The sequence below is a fragment of the Rhipicephalus sanguineus genome, chromosome 3 (genome assembly GCF_013339695.2).
Source record: "Rhipicephalus sanguineus isolate Rsan-2018 chromosome 3, BIME_Rsan_1.4, whole genome shotgun sequence".
NCBI classification, from domain to species: domain Eukaryota; kingdom Metazoa; phylum Arthropoda; class Arachnida; order Ixodida; family Ixodidae; genus Rhipicephalus; species Rhipicephalus sanguineus.
In genome coordinates this window covers 133,241,293-133,256,275 of record NC_051178.1, presented here as the reverse complement: position 1 = coordinate 133,256,275, position 14,983 = coordinate 133,241,293, and the positions used below count along the sequence as shown (strand labels likewise).

The following is a 14,983-nucleotide window of genomic DNA, read 5'->3' as shown; positions in this document are numbered from 1 at the left end:
TCGTGCCGACGAGCGCACTCGAAGCTAGACAGGGAGGATGACACGGGGGAAAGAAGTTAAGTCAGTGCGCGTCATGAAACGCGATCGCTCTCCGCTGTGATTCGCGCACGCGAGTGCGGCTACCGTGTAACTGAGGAGTGCGGCGCAGGCAAGTGGCGGCACCCCGCGGCGAGAAGTGCATCTGATCCGAACGCCGCTCTCGATTTACGTCGGCTATCGGCCAATAAGCATGCTATGTCTCTTGCGACGTAAAGTGACAGATCCGCGACGTAAATGACAGACGCCCCGGCCACCGACGAGAGTGAGAACCGGCCTCTGTTTGAAAAGAGGGCGCCTGGGGAAACGGCAACTTCGCGCTCCGCTTGTGGCCTTTACGCGGCGCGCACGACTGTAGTATTTGGCAGAGCAGTTATAGCCGTGTCCGAGCTTTCCGCAGGATGTATTTTTTTCAACAAGCCCAAGGGGTGCTTCATGACCCCTCTTTTAAAAATATATATAAGAGTAAATAAGACTAAAGAGGACAACAAAACTCCCGGTTCAAGATGGATCATTGTTGGAGACCGCGAGAACGGGTTTACTTGGCGTTTCTCGCGTAACAAAAGTGAGAAGTCGCGTCACCGCTTTCACTCTTAATTTATTGACCTTTTTCGTTGTAAGAAAACTTGCCGTCATTGCTACGCGACGAGAACATCGTCGAGCCCTTTTCTCGGCGATAAGAAACAAATTACCCCAGCGTCTCCAGCGAGCGTGTGTCCCCGTTCCAGCTTCAGGCAGTGTAAATCAATAGAAGACGCACCTACTTCCATCCAGGCCAATAAAGACGAAAGCAACTGCGTCGGCCATCGTGCACAGACCTATCGACAAACGATTCCCGATAGAAGGAGGGAAGGTTTCTCAGACGAACATTAGGCTGAACCGGCAATGCGCATATGGCTCTATAAAGGTTCATGCGTAAATGAAGAGCACCGCCAATGCCTCCGTCGCATTCGCTTCAACGTTGGTTTCACCGACAATAGTTTTCTATTATAATTCAGCAGCGCGATTACATCAGGAACTAGAAGCGTGTAAATTGTGCAAACTATTCGGTTCAATAAGGTACGCATTTGGGCTGGTCGGTTCATGATTAACTGTGGACAAGTTTTTAGAGTTTTTAAAGTTTTACATCAATCCACCTTCATCAGTTTCGACGATAAGCTTTTTATTCAACGGAAAGGAGTCTGCATAGGCTCATGCATCGCCCCTGTTCTCAGTGACATTTTACTGGCCAGCTATGACCGTAACCTCGAGAGCAAGCTCAGACAGACTAGCACGGTAAATGTGATGCGATACGTGGACGACTTGTTAATTTAATTTTTTATAACACTAACTCTCGTGACGTGCAGCCTGCTGCGGAAATTTTTGACGTGTTCCTCGCTGAATTAAGTCCATTTGAATTGACCACAGAGCATCCTTCAGACAATAGGCTACGCTTCTTGGACTTGGAACTTTCGTTCTTAAACAGCCATGTATGTTGGTGTTGTGTGCCTAGGTCTCAAAAGAGCCTTCTCCCTTTTTCGTCTGCGCATTCAAAAATTGTCGAGCGCGGCATTGCAAGGGCTTGCATGAAGGCGGCGCTTGAGAGGTCCTGTGACCACCAAGTCGAAGCGAGCTTTTGTTCTCAAGTAGCACGCCTGAAGCTTACAGGTTTCCCAAGAACGCTTTTGACGAGCATCGCAGAAAGCCTCGTATTTGCCTTTAAAAGCAAGTGCTCACCAGCTGTTCAATCAGTGATACACCCGCAGAAAAAAGTAGTGGTCATTCCTTATGTGCACAAGGTGGCACATAATCTTAAGAAAGTGGTCAGCAGGGCAGCCGTTAGACTGTTGTTTTCTGCCAAAAATAAGCTTGGTAGCCTGTGTCAGCAAGTAAATCGAGAGGCCAAGACGAAAAGATGCAGCAAGAAGCATCGCCAGAAGTACGTTGAATGTTGTGTATAAGATACCTCTTTCTTGTGGCCGTTACTATGTTGGCCAAACGGGGCGGTGCGCTAATGACCGCATGCGCGAGCATGCGAACAACGTCCGTAAACAAGCCAGAGACAGTCAATTGTCGCTTCACTGTAATGAACGTGGTTGCCAGCCATCTTTTAAAGATTCGATTTTCCTGTCGAAGTACCATGATGAACGGGCGCGTGTCATTTCTGAAGCGTACCATATCTATAACGGCGGAGAGGCATGCGTCAGCCTCCCCTCGATCTCCCTCCTTCCGAAGGAGTTCACTTTTCTGTCCGATTGAGTATTTTTTGGCCTCTGCGCAGGCTAATCATCTTTTTTCTTTGTTTCTTTGCTTTTGGTTTCCTTCAGATGGTGGCGGAGTATATATATGCAGACTGCAAAGGCGTAGCCAGGGGGGGGGGTTCAGCCCCCCCCCCCTGGCGAAATTTTTGAATTTTGCTTGCCTATATATACACGCACACATACAAACGCACACACAAACATACATAAAATATGGCTGAACCCCCCCCCCCCCCTCGAAAAAAATTTCTGGCTACGCCCCTGACAGACTGGAAGAATAAAACACATTTGGTTGTTAGTCAGCGCCGTGGTTTGTGTCCTTTCTTCGTCCCGCCTTTTAGCGCTGTTTCTACAGTTAATTCGGTTCAAGTTAGTTATGTTTTTCTTCTCGCCCCGTTTGTGACGGTATATATAGTATGGCAAAAGATGCATATATATGTAAGCTTTCTTTGAGAACAATGTACAAGTTGAACCGCGAAGTTGCGTGATCGTCCATGATTAACCGTTCGTAAATTCTGGTCTGGACATCGTTTCTGATCCAACCGACTTGTATTCTGGAAGAAGACAAGAATTTCTGCTACAGGATATAGCGATCAATGCAACATGCCCACTTGCTGTGTGCACCGGTGGTGAAACAAAACATAAATGCCCGTATCCCGGTGCACCTTAGCGCTCTATCTTTGGTGGTTTATGCCCCTGTACAAAGCCACGCGAGCATTCGCTGTAGTCGCGGGGCCCCATCATTTTGAGATATTCACAGGCTGGATATTCAAATGCTGGGCCCCAGGCCCAAGTTACGGAATGAATACAATCATCCTTAGCCCGAATGTCTCTGAAGAGAAACTCCATATAGACCTGCCACTGTATCAAGCACTACGGCACAGGACAAAATTACTCATATCCCGGCAAATTTCGCCGCGTTCGCGTACATTTCTAGATAATTGTTTCTTATTTCTCTCTGGGTACACGTATGAGTGTCACACCTTTTCTTTTTTCATATTTTACCTTCCTTAGCATCGATTGCAGCTGCGTCAGAAGCTAATCCTCGCAATTTCTACTGAAGGTTCTAGGGCGCACTATACACTTATATATACACTATGCTACAGGTACAACACAGGCGTGCTTCACGGCAGAACTTTTGCTCGAACATTCCGGTATGAGCATAATGACTAGAAGAATAAATAACAGCAAAAAAGGCAACGATAACATTGAAACCAACATCCCCAGACGAGCGCCAAATGTACCAACCAATTTTATTCGTGGAGAAAGGCGAGGATTTATATCCCGATCACTGTCAATGCAAAGCACGCGAGATTTAGGCGTTAGTATGTTTTGTTTCACTGGTGCACATCACGTTGCATTGATCGCTATATCCTGTAGCAGAAATTCTTGTATTCTTTCAGAAATACAAACAGCTTGGATCAGAGACGATGTAGTCGGCGCCCGTATACCATCGATGTGCGTTTCAGCGTCCACATTTTCTTTTTCTTTTTCTCGCTTCATACTTATACCGGTGCATTGCACGAGACTGAAGGCTCTAAAGGGTTCCTCCTATCAACAAATCATCTTCGCATATGACGAGAACGTGTCTCGAATGCCGCTAATAGCTGCGCACATATCTATAAAAGTGGAACGGTTCGTACCCAGGAGCGAAGTTCCACAGGCTGTCGTCCCACGTGAAGCTCAGTGCGCAGAAAGGCAACGTGAAGAGGAGCAGGAGCACCATCTTCTCGACTGTCGTCAGCACGAGTACGGCTGCGCAGGCTAGGAGCACCAGAGCCAGACAGAGCATGAGGTACTGCAAACGAGAAGATGAAAGAAATGAAACGAGACGTTCAGCCGCCAACCGCCTCCAAAGCCTGCACTAGCAAGATATAGTGACAACCATAGGCGTGCGCAGGGTTCCCCTTCAGGGGGGGGGGGGGCGAAGATTAGTCGCAGAGCCCCCCCCCCCCCAATTACGTCGATGTATGGCGCTGACATTGCACCCCCCCTCCCCCGAGTTGCAGCGCCCCCTCCTATTATGTCAATGTGTGGGGGTGACTTTGCGCCCCCCCTCGCTCTTAGGCGAATAGGGGGAGGGGGCGGCCGCCCCCCTTCCCTCCCTCCCCCCTTGTGCGCACGCCTATGGTGACAAATGGGCGCGATGAGCGGTAAATGGAAATTAAACACATTCAGTGAGAGGTGCGAAAACTGCCTTGTACACAAGTGCTTTAATTATATTATGCTGATGCGTTGCCTGATTAGTAAATTCCCCGAATGCTTCAAGCTTGTCTCGTGTCTACGCTACTAGGCGTAATAAAAGGGATTGGTACCGCCAAGATGCATACTGGACGCAAAAACCGATGGCTACCAAGTTTGTGAAATCGAACTCGGACACAATGCACCAATTAAACTGTATTCCTTTCTCTGCTTATACACGAACGTTTCGACACTACCCACACGACGTCGTCGGTGCGAAATACGCCCATCATTTCGGTGCTGCAGTGCGGGAAGTTCCATTAAGGGGACATCGCGGCAGTGTTGCGTGGCTCTCACCTCAGGCACGTTCACGTAGTTCTCTTGCATACACGTTACGTTCGCTATCATCGTAAAATTGTCGTCGTAGTACCAGCACGACGCGACGTCCTCAGATTCGGGCATGATCTGTAAGAGAGCAAACAATCAAGTATTCAAAAAAAAAAAAATCTCGTAGCCACGTCACTTCGCGGCTAAGTGTGCCGCGTAGTAAAATTTCGTAATAACGATCTGGCTCCGTAAATAAAAGAACACTCACCGCCGATGTCATGCAGCAGACGTACACAATGATTAAGATCACAATTGAAATAACTTGGCTATGCAGTCTGTTTCCCGTGAGTTTCTCGGAAATCTTGTAACACTTGGAAGGAATCACAGCTGTGAAAAGCTGAAACGAATTGAAAAAGAATCAATACTTGGAAGAGTAAATTAAACACAGTCAGAACAGATTACTCGCATGACGCTATTCCTTCACTTTATGAAGAATGTCATATTTTATATAGCTGAGTTAAACAAAAAATAAGCAGGTTATCGAAGCGAGAAAATACACATATAGTACGTATATATGCGCACGTATCTGCCAACTATCCGTGCAACGTATGTTAAGACAGACGTTGACGATTCCACTCATAACCAAGCTATAGTTAAATGCGTATGCATCATTCATGTGTGCAACACGTTCCGAAAAACGAGGATAAATACTTTATAAAGATGAACTCGACGCTGTGTTGCAGTGGGCCGGCCAAAACACGCTTTCGCGCAGAACAAACGCAGACGCAAGGCCGCGGCGCCGCATGTCGACCGAGTGCTATTTACGGCGCCGTCATAAATTCCCCCGTGGGCAAAACGGACGAGCTCGGCTCGGACGAATCGAATGCGCGCCGCTTGTTCAAACACGCGCGAAACGACCGCGGTCAGAGTAATGTCCTGAATAATACGTGGTACGCAGAAAGCTCACCGCACCGAAACCGTGTGCCCGCGCTATGACGTGGTGCTTTACGAATTGATACGATAATGCCGGAGCAGTCTAACTTCGCTCGGAAACAGGAACTTTTATCGAATTCTAAGGCCTCTACTGTGACCTAGTTTGTATACTTGTACATTTGTCAGCGGAGAACACCGAGATGTAAACTATCTTCTACAAGAAAACGCAACAAAGCAACGCAGGCTATAAGATTTACAACAGCCACTTGTATATGTATGAGGCACAGATATATGCGGTTAGAACGCGTCCACCGTTCTACCATTATGACAGGCGCGACGATAGCGGAGTAGCAGATCAATATCCTATAGGCCAATTATGAACAGAGATATATTGATGCGCCTCATATTGTAGTGCGAACTTTAGCGACGTCGTCCATATATGGCCGACCAGTGAAACAAAAAGCGCAATTTCAGTGACGTTTGACGCGTTCATTTAGGTTTTTTGCAAAGCGCACGTATGATTGGCAATGAAAGGGTTGACCTTCTTAGACGACGTCGCGTCACGTGATGCGCAGGTCTGGACACTATCTAGGAGAATCTGACCCGGCCTCAGCATTGAAGCCTTATACCCATCATAGTGTTGAATTGGTTTGATTCGACATCATGACAAAAAAAAAAAAGGAACATTGGCGATTTATATTGACACGGGCTGTATGATGAAGAGCTTGGGCGAAGCTCCCGAAGCAATCATGGTTACACCGTGAAATCTTCAGTGGTTTCGCCCAGTAGTAATCAAAGCGATAGCCCAGTACATCATCAAAGACGTGACAAACACTGTATATATTTATACAAGAAATTTTATTAATCGTAAGTGGTAGCTAGACGTGGCTTCCGTTCCTCCTTCATTATAACGGCTTTATGGTCGGTGAAGTGATGGATAGGTGATGGGTCGTAGTGGGATGTTTGCAAAGACGAAGTAGTGGGCAGTTTGCAAAGGTGGCTTCCGTTCCCCCTTCATTATAATGGCTTTATGGTCGGTGAAGTAATGGATCGGTGATAGATCGTAGTGGGATGTTTGCAAAGACAAAGTAGTGGGCAGTTTGCAAAGGTGGTTACGCCGGACAACGGAGACGTGACAAGGTTAGACTAAGAGGAGCTTCGCCCCTAAAAAGGAACATTGGCGATTTAGATTGACACGTGCTGTATGTGACAATATGGCTTACGCTTTTTTTTCGCGCTATCGTGACAGCGAAGTAATTAGATCGGTTAACCTGCACGCCGTTATACATTGATGTGCTTCAATGGCGCACGAGGTCGGGAAAGTAAGCAGCGACACAACTTAAAAGAAAATAACAATGAAATTTTCGGCATGGAATTGCAATAAAAGCAACTTGCCAATGTTTAACTGGACGCAGTGCTGTTTCGAACCACTCGCCGCCCTTCATGAGAAATGCTACAGATGAAATGTCGTGACCTTGCACTACAGAGCTGGCGAAGCATTGCACTATACATGCAAGCCGTTAAAAAAAATGGAGCGCAGAGGCGGCATTCCAAAGGTCAACTTACAAAGCTCAAGGTTTCAAGTATATATAGGCGTTATATGTATTTAAAACGGCGCTTTATGTGAAAATCAAAACAAGCCTTGGCTGCCTTGGCCATTTTGAGAGAGAGAGAGAGAAAAAAAAGGCTTCACTTTATACTTTGTATAACGGCGTCATCACCGCATCTTAGACGCGAATTGGGAGTTTTGAGTATGCTGGCGTTGTTATTGTAGTCTTATAACTTTCTTTTATTCTTCGTGAACTAAGAGCGCGATATCACAGTGTTTCTTTTTAACGTTATGAACTATTGACAGTAACTTATTTTTGTTTGTTTTCGGTATTTTGCCAATGCTAATATTTTCGGTTAGCCCGTTCTTTCATGTGGGGCATCTGACCACGATTCTCGTCCGTAGTAAAGAAAGAAAAAAAAAAACGACGCATAGTGAGATATAGTTCTTACCTCTAGATGCAGGCACAGGATGATACATATAACCATAATTATAAGGGCGATTCCTCCTATCTGGATAAATACCCGGATCCACGATCTGTAGAAAAGAAAGTTACAAAGGAAAAAAAAGACCGTTGACGTCAGCGAGAGTTGAACGAACGACGAGCGGCCGACTTGTTTTTCTAACGACAAGTGAATCCTGCGCATACTAATAGCATATTTTACCACGGGGTACTTATACCCGTGTGTTGACACAGCGGGGAACACGAGTGTTGAAGATTAGCTTTGCAAATAAGACAAATTCTAACAGCCACAAGGTTGTTTCATTGAACCTTTGAGACACTAAAGAAAATACGGCCGGTCGCTTTTACCGTTGAATAAACACATTTCGATCATGTTTTCTTTTTACAGCTCGCCCGATTAACCCTCGTTGTAGTGCGGGTGTATTCATAAACTGTGCAACGTGTGTCAATAACCTGGGTGCTAAAAGTTTGCTATGTGGAGAGGTCACCAGCGCATCTCCAGAAAGCTATAACTTCAAATCAATCAATCAATCAATCAATCAATCAATCAATCAATCAATCAATCAATCAATCAATCAATCAATCAATCAAGACCAAAACTTAGAATTCTGATAATGTGCAGAGTGAATGACAGCATGGCAACTTAGCAAATTATATATAATACTACATCTATAGCGATATTGAGCGTGCCAACCGAGCACTGTGATTATGAATATCTGCGCCAGCCACTTTCACAATGATATTGCGCAACTGCACTTTACGAATACAACCAGGCAGGCCACGTCTTCGAACGCTGGCATGGGTATTTTTTTCTTCGGTTGTGTTCTCCATGTAGTTTGGCTTTATATAATTAACAAAACTTGATTATTCATAAAGCAGGAAAGCACATGCTATTCGGAAAAATCGACAGTAACACCAAATACGTTTACGCTGCTTGTTACAATTTTTTAAAAACTGCAAATCACAAGCACCGTCTAAAAATCGGTCCGTATCTTTTGTTTTTTGTTTTTTTTTTAGTTATCGCGTTGTTATGTGCACAGAATTTGGCGGTACACATTCGAGCACAACCGCATAGCAAGCAACTTCAAATTCTGACGTATATGAGAAATCTTCAACGACATGCGGAGACCTAAACCTTCCTGCCAGAATAACGATCACTTTATCACCCCACGCTAGTGTGCACACAAGACGAGACGGAAGAAAATAAATATAAAAAGGAAGATATGCTTTGAGGTATACTCACAAGTCCAGGATGATCATGTGTATGATAAATATGAACACCAACACAACTTCCGCGCACACGATGTATATGCCCAGCATCGGGTCCGGCTCTTTCATGTACTGCGAGGGAGAGGGGGAAAGAAGGGACGAGGGAGAAATAGTGTCACGTGACACAACCATGAGAAACGCATTTCAATTTCATTTCATTACAACATAGTACAGCTCCACCTTTTATTTCTATCAGCACACGACAGCCGAGGAGTCCGCTGTAAAACGTTACTCTGGATAGCTTTTTATTTACTGTTTGGTTGACTCTTGTAATGAGAGCCGGCTGCTCAAAAAATCGTAAGCTGTACGACAGAAAAGTAATGTGCAAGATAAAAACAATAATTGTGGGGCTTTTACGTTCCAAAACCACCACATGATTATAAGAGACGCTCGCAGTGAAGGGCTCCGGAAATTTGGACCATTCGGGGTTCTTTAACGTGCACCTAAATATAAGCACACGGGCCTCTAGCATTTTGCCTCAATTGATATGCGGCGGCTACGGTCGGGATTCAATCCCGCGACCTTCGGGTCCGTAGTTGAGCACCACAACCACTAGACTATACCATGGCGGTTGCCTTTATGGAAGAGTATAGGTAATGAAAACATTCACAATAGAACAAAATATGAAATTTAGGCGCGATAGTGCATGATACGATAAACTTTGCTCTGTAATAACTATGAACAGTCCGCAACTGGCGAAGATTTCGCTCACCAAGGAAAGATAACGCACTATCATACGCCCCTGGAGCTATTTTAAATACCGCCAGAGGAATTTCAGAGTGGGGAACGTGCGTGTGCGATATTTTAAATTGCCGATTACTGTGTCTAAGCCTCAGATCTAATTGTAGCTAGCCTTCGCTTCTTTCAAGGCGCACATCATCTGGGTAGATAATACAATAAAGACACTTTCCGCAGATACCGGACAACAGCACTTTTAATAACAAGAGCTGCTAAAGCAACAAGTTCATCTGTGTGTGCAAGCGCTTGCGCAGTTGCACGGAATTGGAGGAAATATATATACAATAGATTATAAGAACGAAAAGCAATGCCAAAACACGAATACCACGTGAGGTCCTCGTATACAAGACAATATCACAGAACGAGTTCGGCAGGAAAGGAAACCAAGGCAAAAAGCAGCAAGTTGCTTAAAGTGTAGCATGGCTGAGAGAAAAAGAGCACAGCAACAAGCAATCGCCCGCGGCCCGCGTCGCTGTTGAACGTGGCCGTTTTTTTTTTTTTGTAAGGTTAAAAAAGGCAGTGTCTTCTCTTTGCCCTTGCGCACAATTCGCTGAGATGAGCCTATACTTACTCGTACATCAAGCTGCTCACATTTCTTTCCTCAATATGCGACGGTAGCGTATTGTCAAGCGCTCGATAATTAATGTGTCCGATAGAGTGGGGTTCAGGAGACGCCAGTGGCTTCGCGATGGACCAAGCAGGAAAAGCGGGAGCGAAAGAGAGACTAATGTATGCCTTCGCGTATTTTAAGCTTAGAGGAAGCCTGAGGTCGGGACAAAGTCCGATGTCGCCTTTTCTAGTGCGTGTGAAACGCAGATAAGCTTTCATGCGACATCCCCTTCCTTAATTTGAATGAAATACGTGGCATCTGAGAAAAAAAAATTAAGTTCTAGTCACTACAGGTAGTACGCTATGCATTATGGATGCCTATTTACAGAGCCTGAGCTGTTGTCTTTGTTTTTATTTTTTGCCGAAAGTTTCGAAAGCTGACAAGTTTCACAAAATTTGGAACATGAAGCTTATACAGATACCTAACTCCCGTACCTTAAAACAGATATCGCAATTTTGTCAACTGCGCTTGCTGTAGTATTTAAAGCGGACAACTTTTACAAAGGAATTTACAGCTTACGCTAACTTGTTGGAATTTAAGAAAGGTTTCGCAGAAGTCGCACTCACAGATTGCTGGCATATTTCGCAGTAGTGTATAACACATCGATATTATTTACTTTTGATGAATTATCGCTGCAGTTAACAAAATTGTGATATAGCCTTATAATACCGAGTTACAATGCTGGAAACACGATATAGCAGTTTCCTGGAACCTTGCAATTTTCAACAATGCATATAACAAAATCTACAACTTAAATAAAAATGTCTGCTTCATACATTATTTGAACTTTCTTTTCTTTCGATACAGTAAACATCATCAAGGTCGGTGCAGTGGTCGCCGGGCAAAAATATTTTATATTTCTCGTCGGTTTCGGATCGCCGCTAGGGGTTCGAAGACAGCGGACGCACTTCTTATGAGCTCCGCCAAGTTTCAATGATAGCGGCGAAAATACGCACTTCTGGAGAGTGAAATTATCACCAACGATCTAGGAAGGTCACCGAACCTCACCAACACCTACAGTTTATTCAGGTGAGCCATTTTTGGCCGCTAAAGCTACTTTTTGTTGGTGCCACACCGACGGCAGTGCTAACCCCAACGCACGACTAGGCGACGCCGTTACTCCCGCCGCAACCGTGGCCGGAGCTCAAGCCTCAACGAGGGGAGTGCACGTCCCCTGACTCGCCTCGCATCTTTACGTGATGGAGGTCGAACAAGTGGAAGGAGAAGACATCTCTGCAAACGAAATTCAAGAAGAACAAGGCTGGAAAACGATACATGCACGTAACAAGAAGAACCGGGCGTCCGACGCGGACATTAAACCAGAGAGGCAAGGGGACGCCAGGTCAGCAGACGCGGATGACCTTAAAAGACGAGCGTCTAGGAACATACAGAGGATGAACGCGGCACCCAAGAAGCCACACTTGCCAAAAGAAGACATCAAGGTCATTATCCGACCGAAGGACGGCTTTAACACAGCTGGATACAGCGTTGCCCAGATAGGCGACTGCATACTGAGAGCAACTGGGCTGAAGCCCGAAGAAGTGGTGAAGGACTCCATTCGCATCAACGAGAGGCAGAACATCGTTGTAGTGAGTACGCCCGTGCTCGAAAGAGCAGATAAATACTGTGCGATGAAAGACTTCCGCATGGGAGACAGAACATATGAAGTCACCGCGTACATGACGGCGCCGGAAGATACATCGAAAGGAATCATCCGAGGGATACCGGACTACGATACCCCCGAAGACATTGAAAAGAGCCTCGTAAACGAGAGGAACCCCGGCATATTACACGCCAAGAGAATGGGTCGCACCAATCACGCGATCATTGTGTTCCAGGGCACGTACGTACCGCGCTACGTGTACTACAGGAGCTGTGAGTACCGATGCGTACTGTACAAGAAGCAATATGAGACGTGTTACGCGTGCGGAGGACTAGGACACAGATCGGACGTCTGCCCACAGCCGCAAGTGAAAAGGTGTCGTGGATGTGGCAGCGCCGAACCCACCGCCGATCATCGATGTGAGCCTAAGTGTCTCCTCTGCGGCAGGGACCATCCGACTGGCGACAGGAAATGCAAGGCCAGGTTTAAGACCCCGTACTTGGTTAAGAAGCGACAATGGGAGAGAAAGCTACAAGAAAACGCCTCGAGCGAACGACGCACGGAGAACGAAAAGCGCGTCGACGACACCGCAGCGTTGAACGACGGACGCGAGCATCGGTCTCGCTCGCGTTCCCGCTCCCACACCCGCTCCCGGTCGAGAACCCGCAAGCAGGGTGACTCATCCCAGCCGAGGGCCAGTTCCGGACCCAGAGCCCGGAGCAAGTCGACCTCCAGGACTGGCAACACACCGATGCAGAAAGAGGGAGGACAGGCCGGCAGCGGACACCCCGGACTGTTCGAGGTGAGCTGGGCAGATACCGTCTCCGGCGGACGCGCGAAGGTCGAGGCTGCTCCCTCCAACGCCAATACCGAGACTAACAAAGAGTTAGCGCAGATTAAGCAAATGCTTATGCAGCTTACTAAAGACAATGCTAAACTTAGGGACGAGATTAACGTTCTTAAAGAAGAAAACGCTAGACTGAAAAGCGCAGGCAAAGTCACCACACACGTAGCACAAATCGCCGAAGTTACAGGGGAAATAATCGAAAGTGGGGAAGAGGAGACTGTACCCACAAAACGAAGGGCTATAGAAGTAGATCCGGACTGCAGTGAAAAGAGAACACATAGGCCAGAGAGTAAGACAAAAAGACTGCAGGAAGAGCTAGAACTTCGAATGGAAGAAGATAAGAAAGGACTTGAAAAGAAAATGGAGGACATGTTCGGTCAGATGACTAAATTAATGCAACAGCAGTTCGCCACAATGCAACAGCAGATACAGCAGCAGTTAGGCACCATGCAAGCGCGCGTGGGGGAGCTTGAAGCGAAGTTATCGATGGCAGTCAGTCTGCCTACCAGAGGCTCGCAAGCAAGCAGTTGCGGTCCCATTAAAACGACTGCAAAACCTTACAGCAGGCCTGCGGTAACAGAGACAACCGAGATCGCCGGAAAACCGTAATACCACCATGGATAGACACAACACGTACACTATCTGGCAGTGGAATTGCAGAGGGTACACTAGGAAAAGATGTCATTTACAGCAATATCTGATCAACAAAGAAAATCCAGACATTATAATATTACAAGAAACTAACGGGAAGGCAAAATTATCGGGCTACAGGCCCTACAGGGACGCCACGGGGGAAGCATCGGCCGTTACCACACTGGTCAGACGAAGTCTAACGGCCGTCCAACACGATACAGAAATTAAGGGAATCGAGCACATTTTATTAGAAATCATACCAACTCGGAAGGTCGCTAGCAGCCTTTTGTTCTCAACGTCTACAGCAGTCCGCGACGCAAACAAAAATTCGGCACGCTAATTCGGAAAACGATCGCCATAGCGGGCAAACGGGCGATCCTCATTGCTGGGGACTTTAACGCTCAACACACCGCGTGGGGCTACAAATTCGAAAACGTCAAAGGTAGGAACCTGTGGCTCGACGCGCAGCAAGAAGGGCTGACCCTCATTACCGATCCCTCCTTCCCAACGCGGCGAGGTAACAGCGTTAGCGTAGATACCACACCAGACTTAACTTTTACGAAAAACATTGCCGATTCACATTGGATGAACACGCAGCAGGATCTGGGTAGTGATCATATCATAATAGAGATTAAAGTCAGGGCGGGACCATGCAAGACTAGAGGTAAACAGGTCAAATTGGTCGAGTGGGACAAGTTCAGAAACATAAGAGAGTCGAAAGAATCGGAGGAAGCAATTGACGATATTGGCGAATGGACCGACTCGTTGAAACGGGACGTTGCCGCGGCGACGCGATTGGTCCCGCCGAAGGCGGAACTCGAAGTCGTAGATAGCAGACTCCTACACATGTGGGAGGCCAAGCGCAGTTTGCAAGAAAGATGGAAAAGGCAAAGGCACAACAGATCGCTTAGAAAGAAGATAGCAAAGCTAAACAGGGATATTGAGAGTCACGCGCAGCAGCTGTGTAAGCAACAGTGGGAAAGTACCTGCAGTAACATGGAGAACCAGCTAGGGTTCGCCAAGACGTGGAACTTGCTTAGGTACCTGTTAGATCCGGAGGAGACGAAAACCGCATACAGACAGAACGTCAACAGAATTATACATGCGTACAAAGGCTCCGAACAGGACATCTTACGGGAGATCACGGAACGGTACATTAGTTCTGCCCAATCGGACACGCATCCTGATTACGGAGGCGCAGTCAACGAAGACCTAGACAGACCGATCGGCGAGTCAGAGATCAGGGCAGTGTTACAGAAGCTAAACACTAAATCGGCGCCCGGGCCCGACGGTATCACAAACAAAACACTCAGGAATCTCGACGATAAATCGATAACGAAACTCACGGAGTACGTCAACGCGTGCTGGGAAACCGGGCGGCTACCACAACAATGGAAGACTGCGCACATCGTGCTGATACCGAAGCCGGGTAAGCGACTGCAGCTAGAGAACCTCAGACCGATCTCGCTGACTTCATGCCTGGGAAAGGTATTGGAGCACGTGGTCCTCACAAGGCTGACCAACTACCTCGAGGACCGCAACCTGCTTCCCCACACG

At 46.8% G+C, this 14,983-nt stretch overlaps 1 protein-coding gene across 3 annotated transcripts in view; it reads right to left on the bottom strand.

Moving 5' to 3' along the window:
* Window positions 1-14,983, bottom strand: part of LOC119387173 (adenylate cyclase type 5) — a 179,115-nt gene that overhangs the window by 18,369 nt on the left and 145,763 nt on the right. For all 3 annotated transcript variants that reach the window (XM_037654484.2, XM_037654486.2, XM_037654485.2), the window contains 5 exons: window positions 8,970-9,067; window positions 7,716-7,800; window positions 5,050-5,178; window positions 4,812-4,919; window positions 3,917-4,071 (listed from right to left, as the gene is read on the bottom strand). In XM_037654484.2, the coding sequence (XP_037510412.1) occupies window positions 3,917-4,071; window positions 4,812-4,919; window positions 5,050-5,178; window positions 7,716-7,800; window positions 8,970-9,067 (575 nt within the window). The remainder of the gene's footprint in view (window positions 1-3,916; window positions 4,072-4,811; window positions 4,920-5,049; window positions 5,179-7,715; window positions 7,801-8,969; window positions 9,068-14,983) is intronic.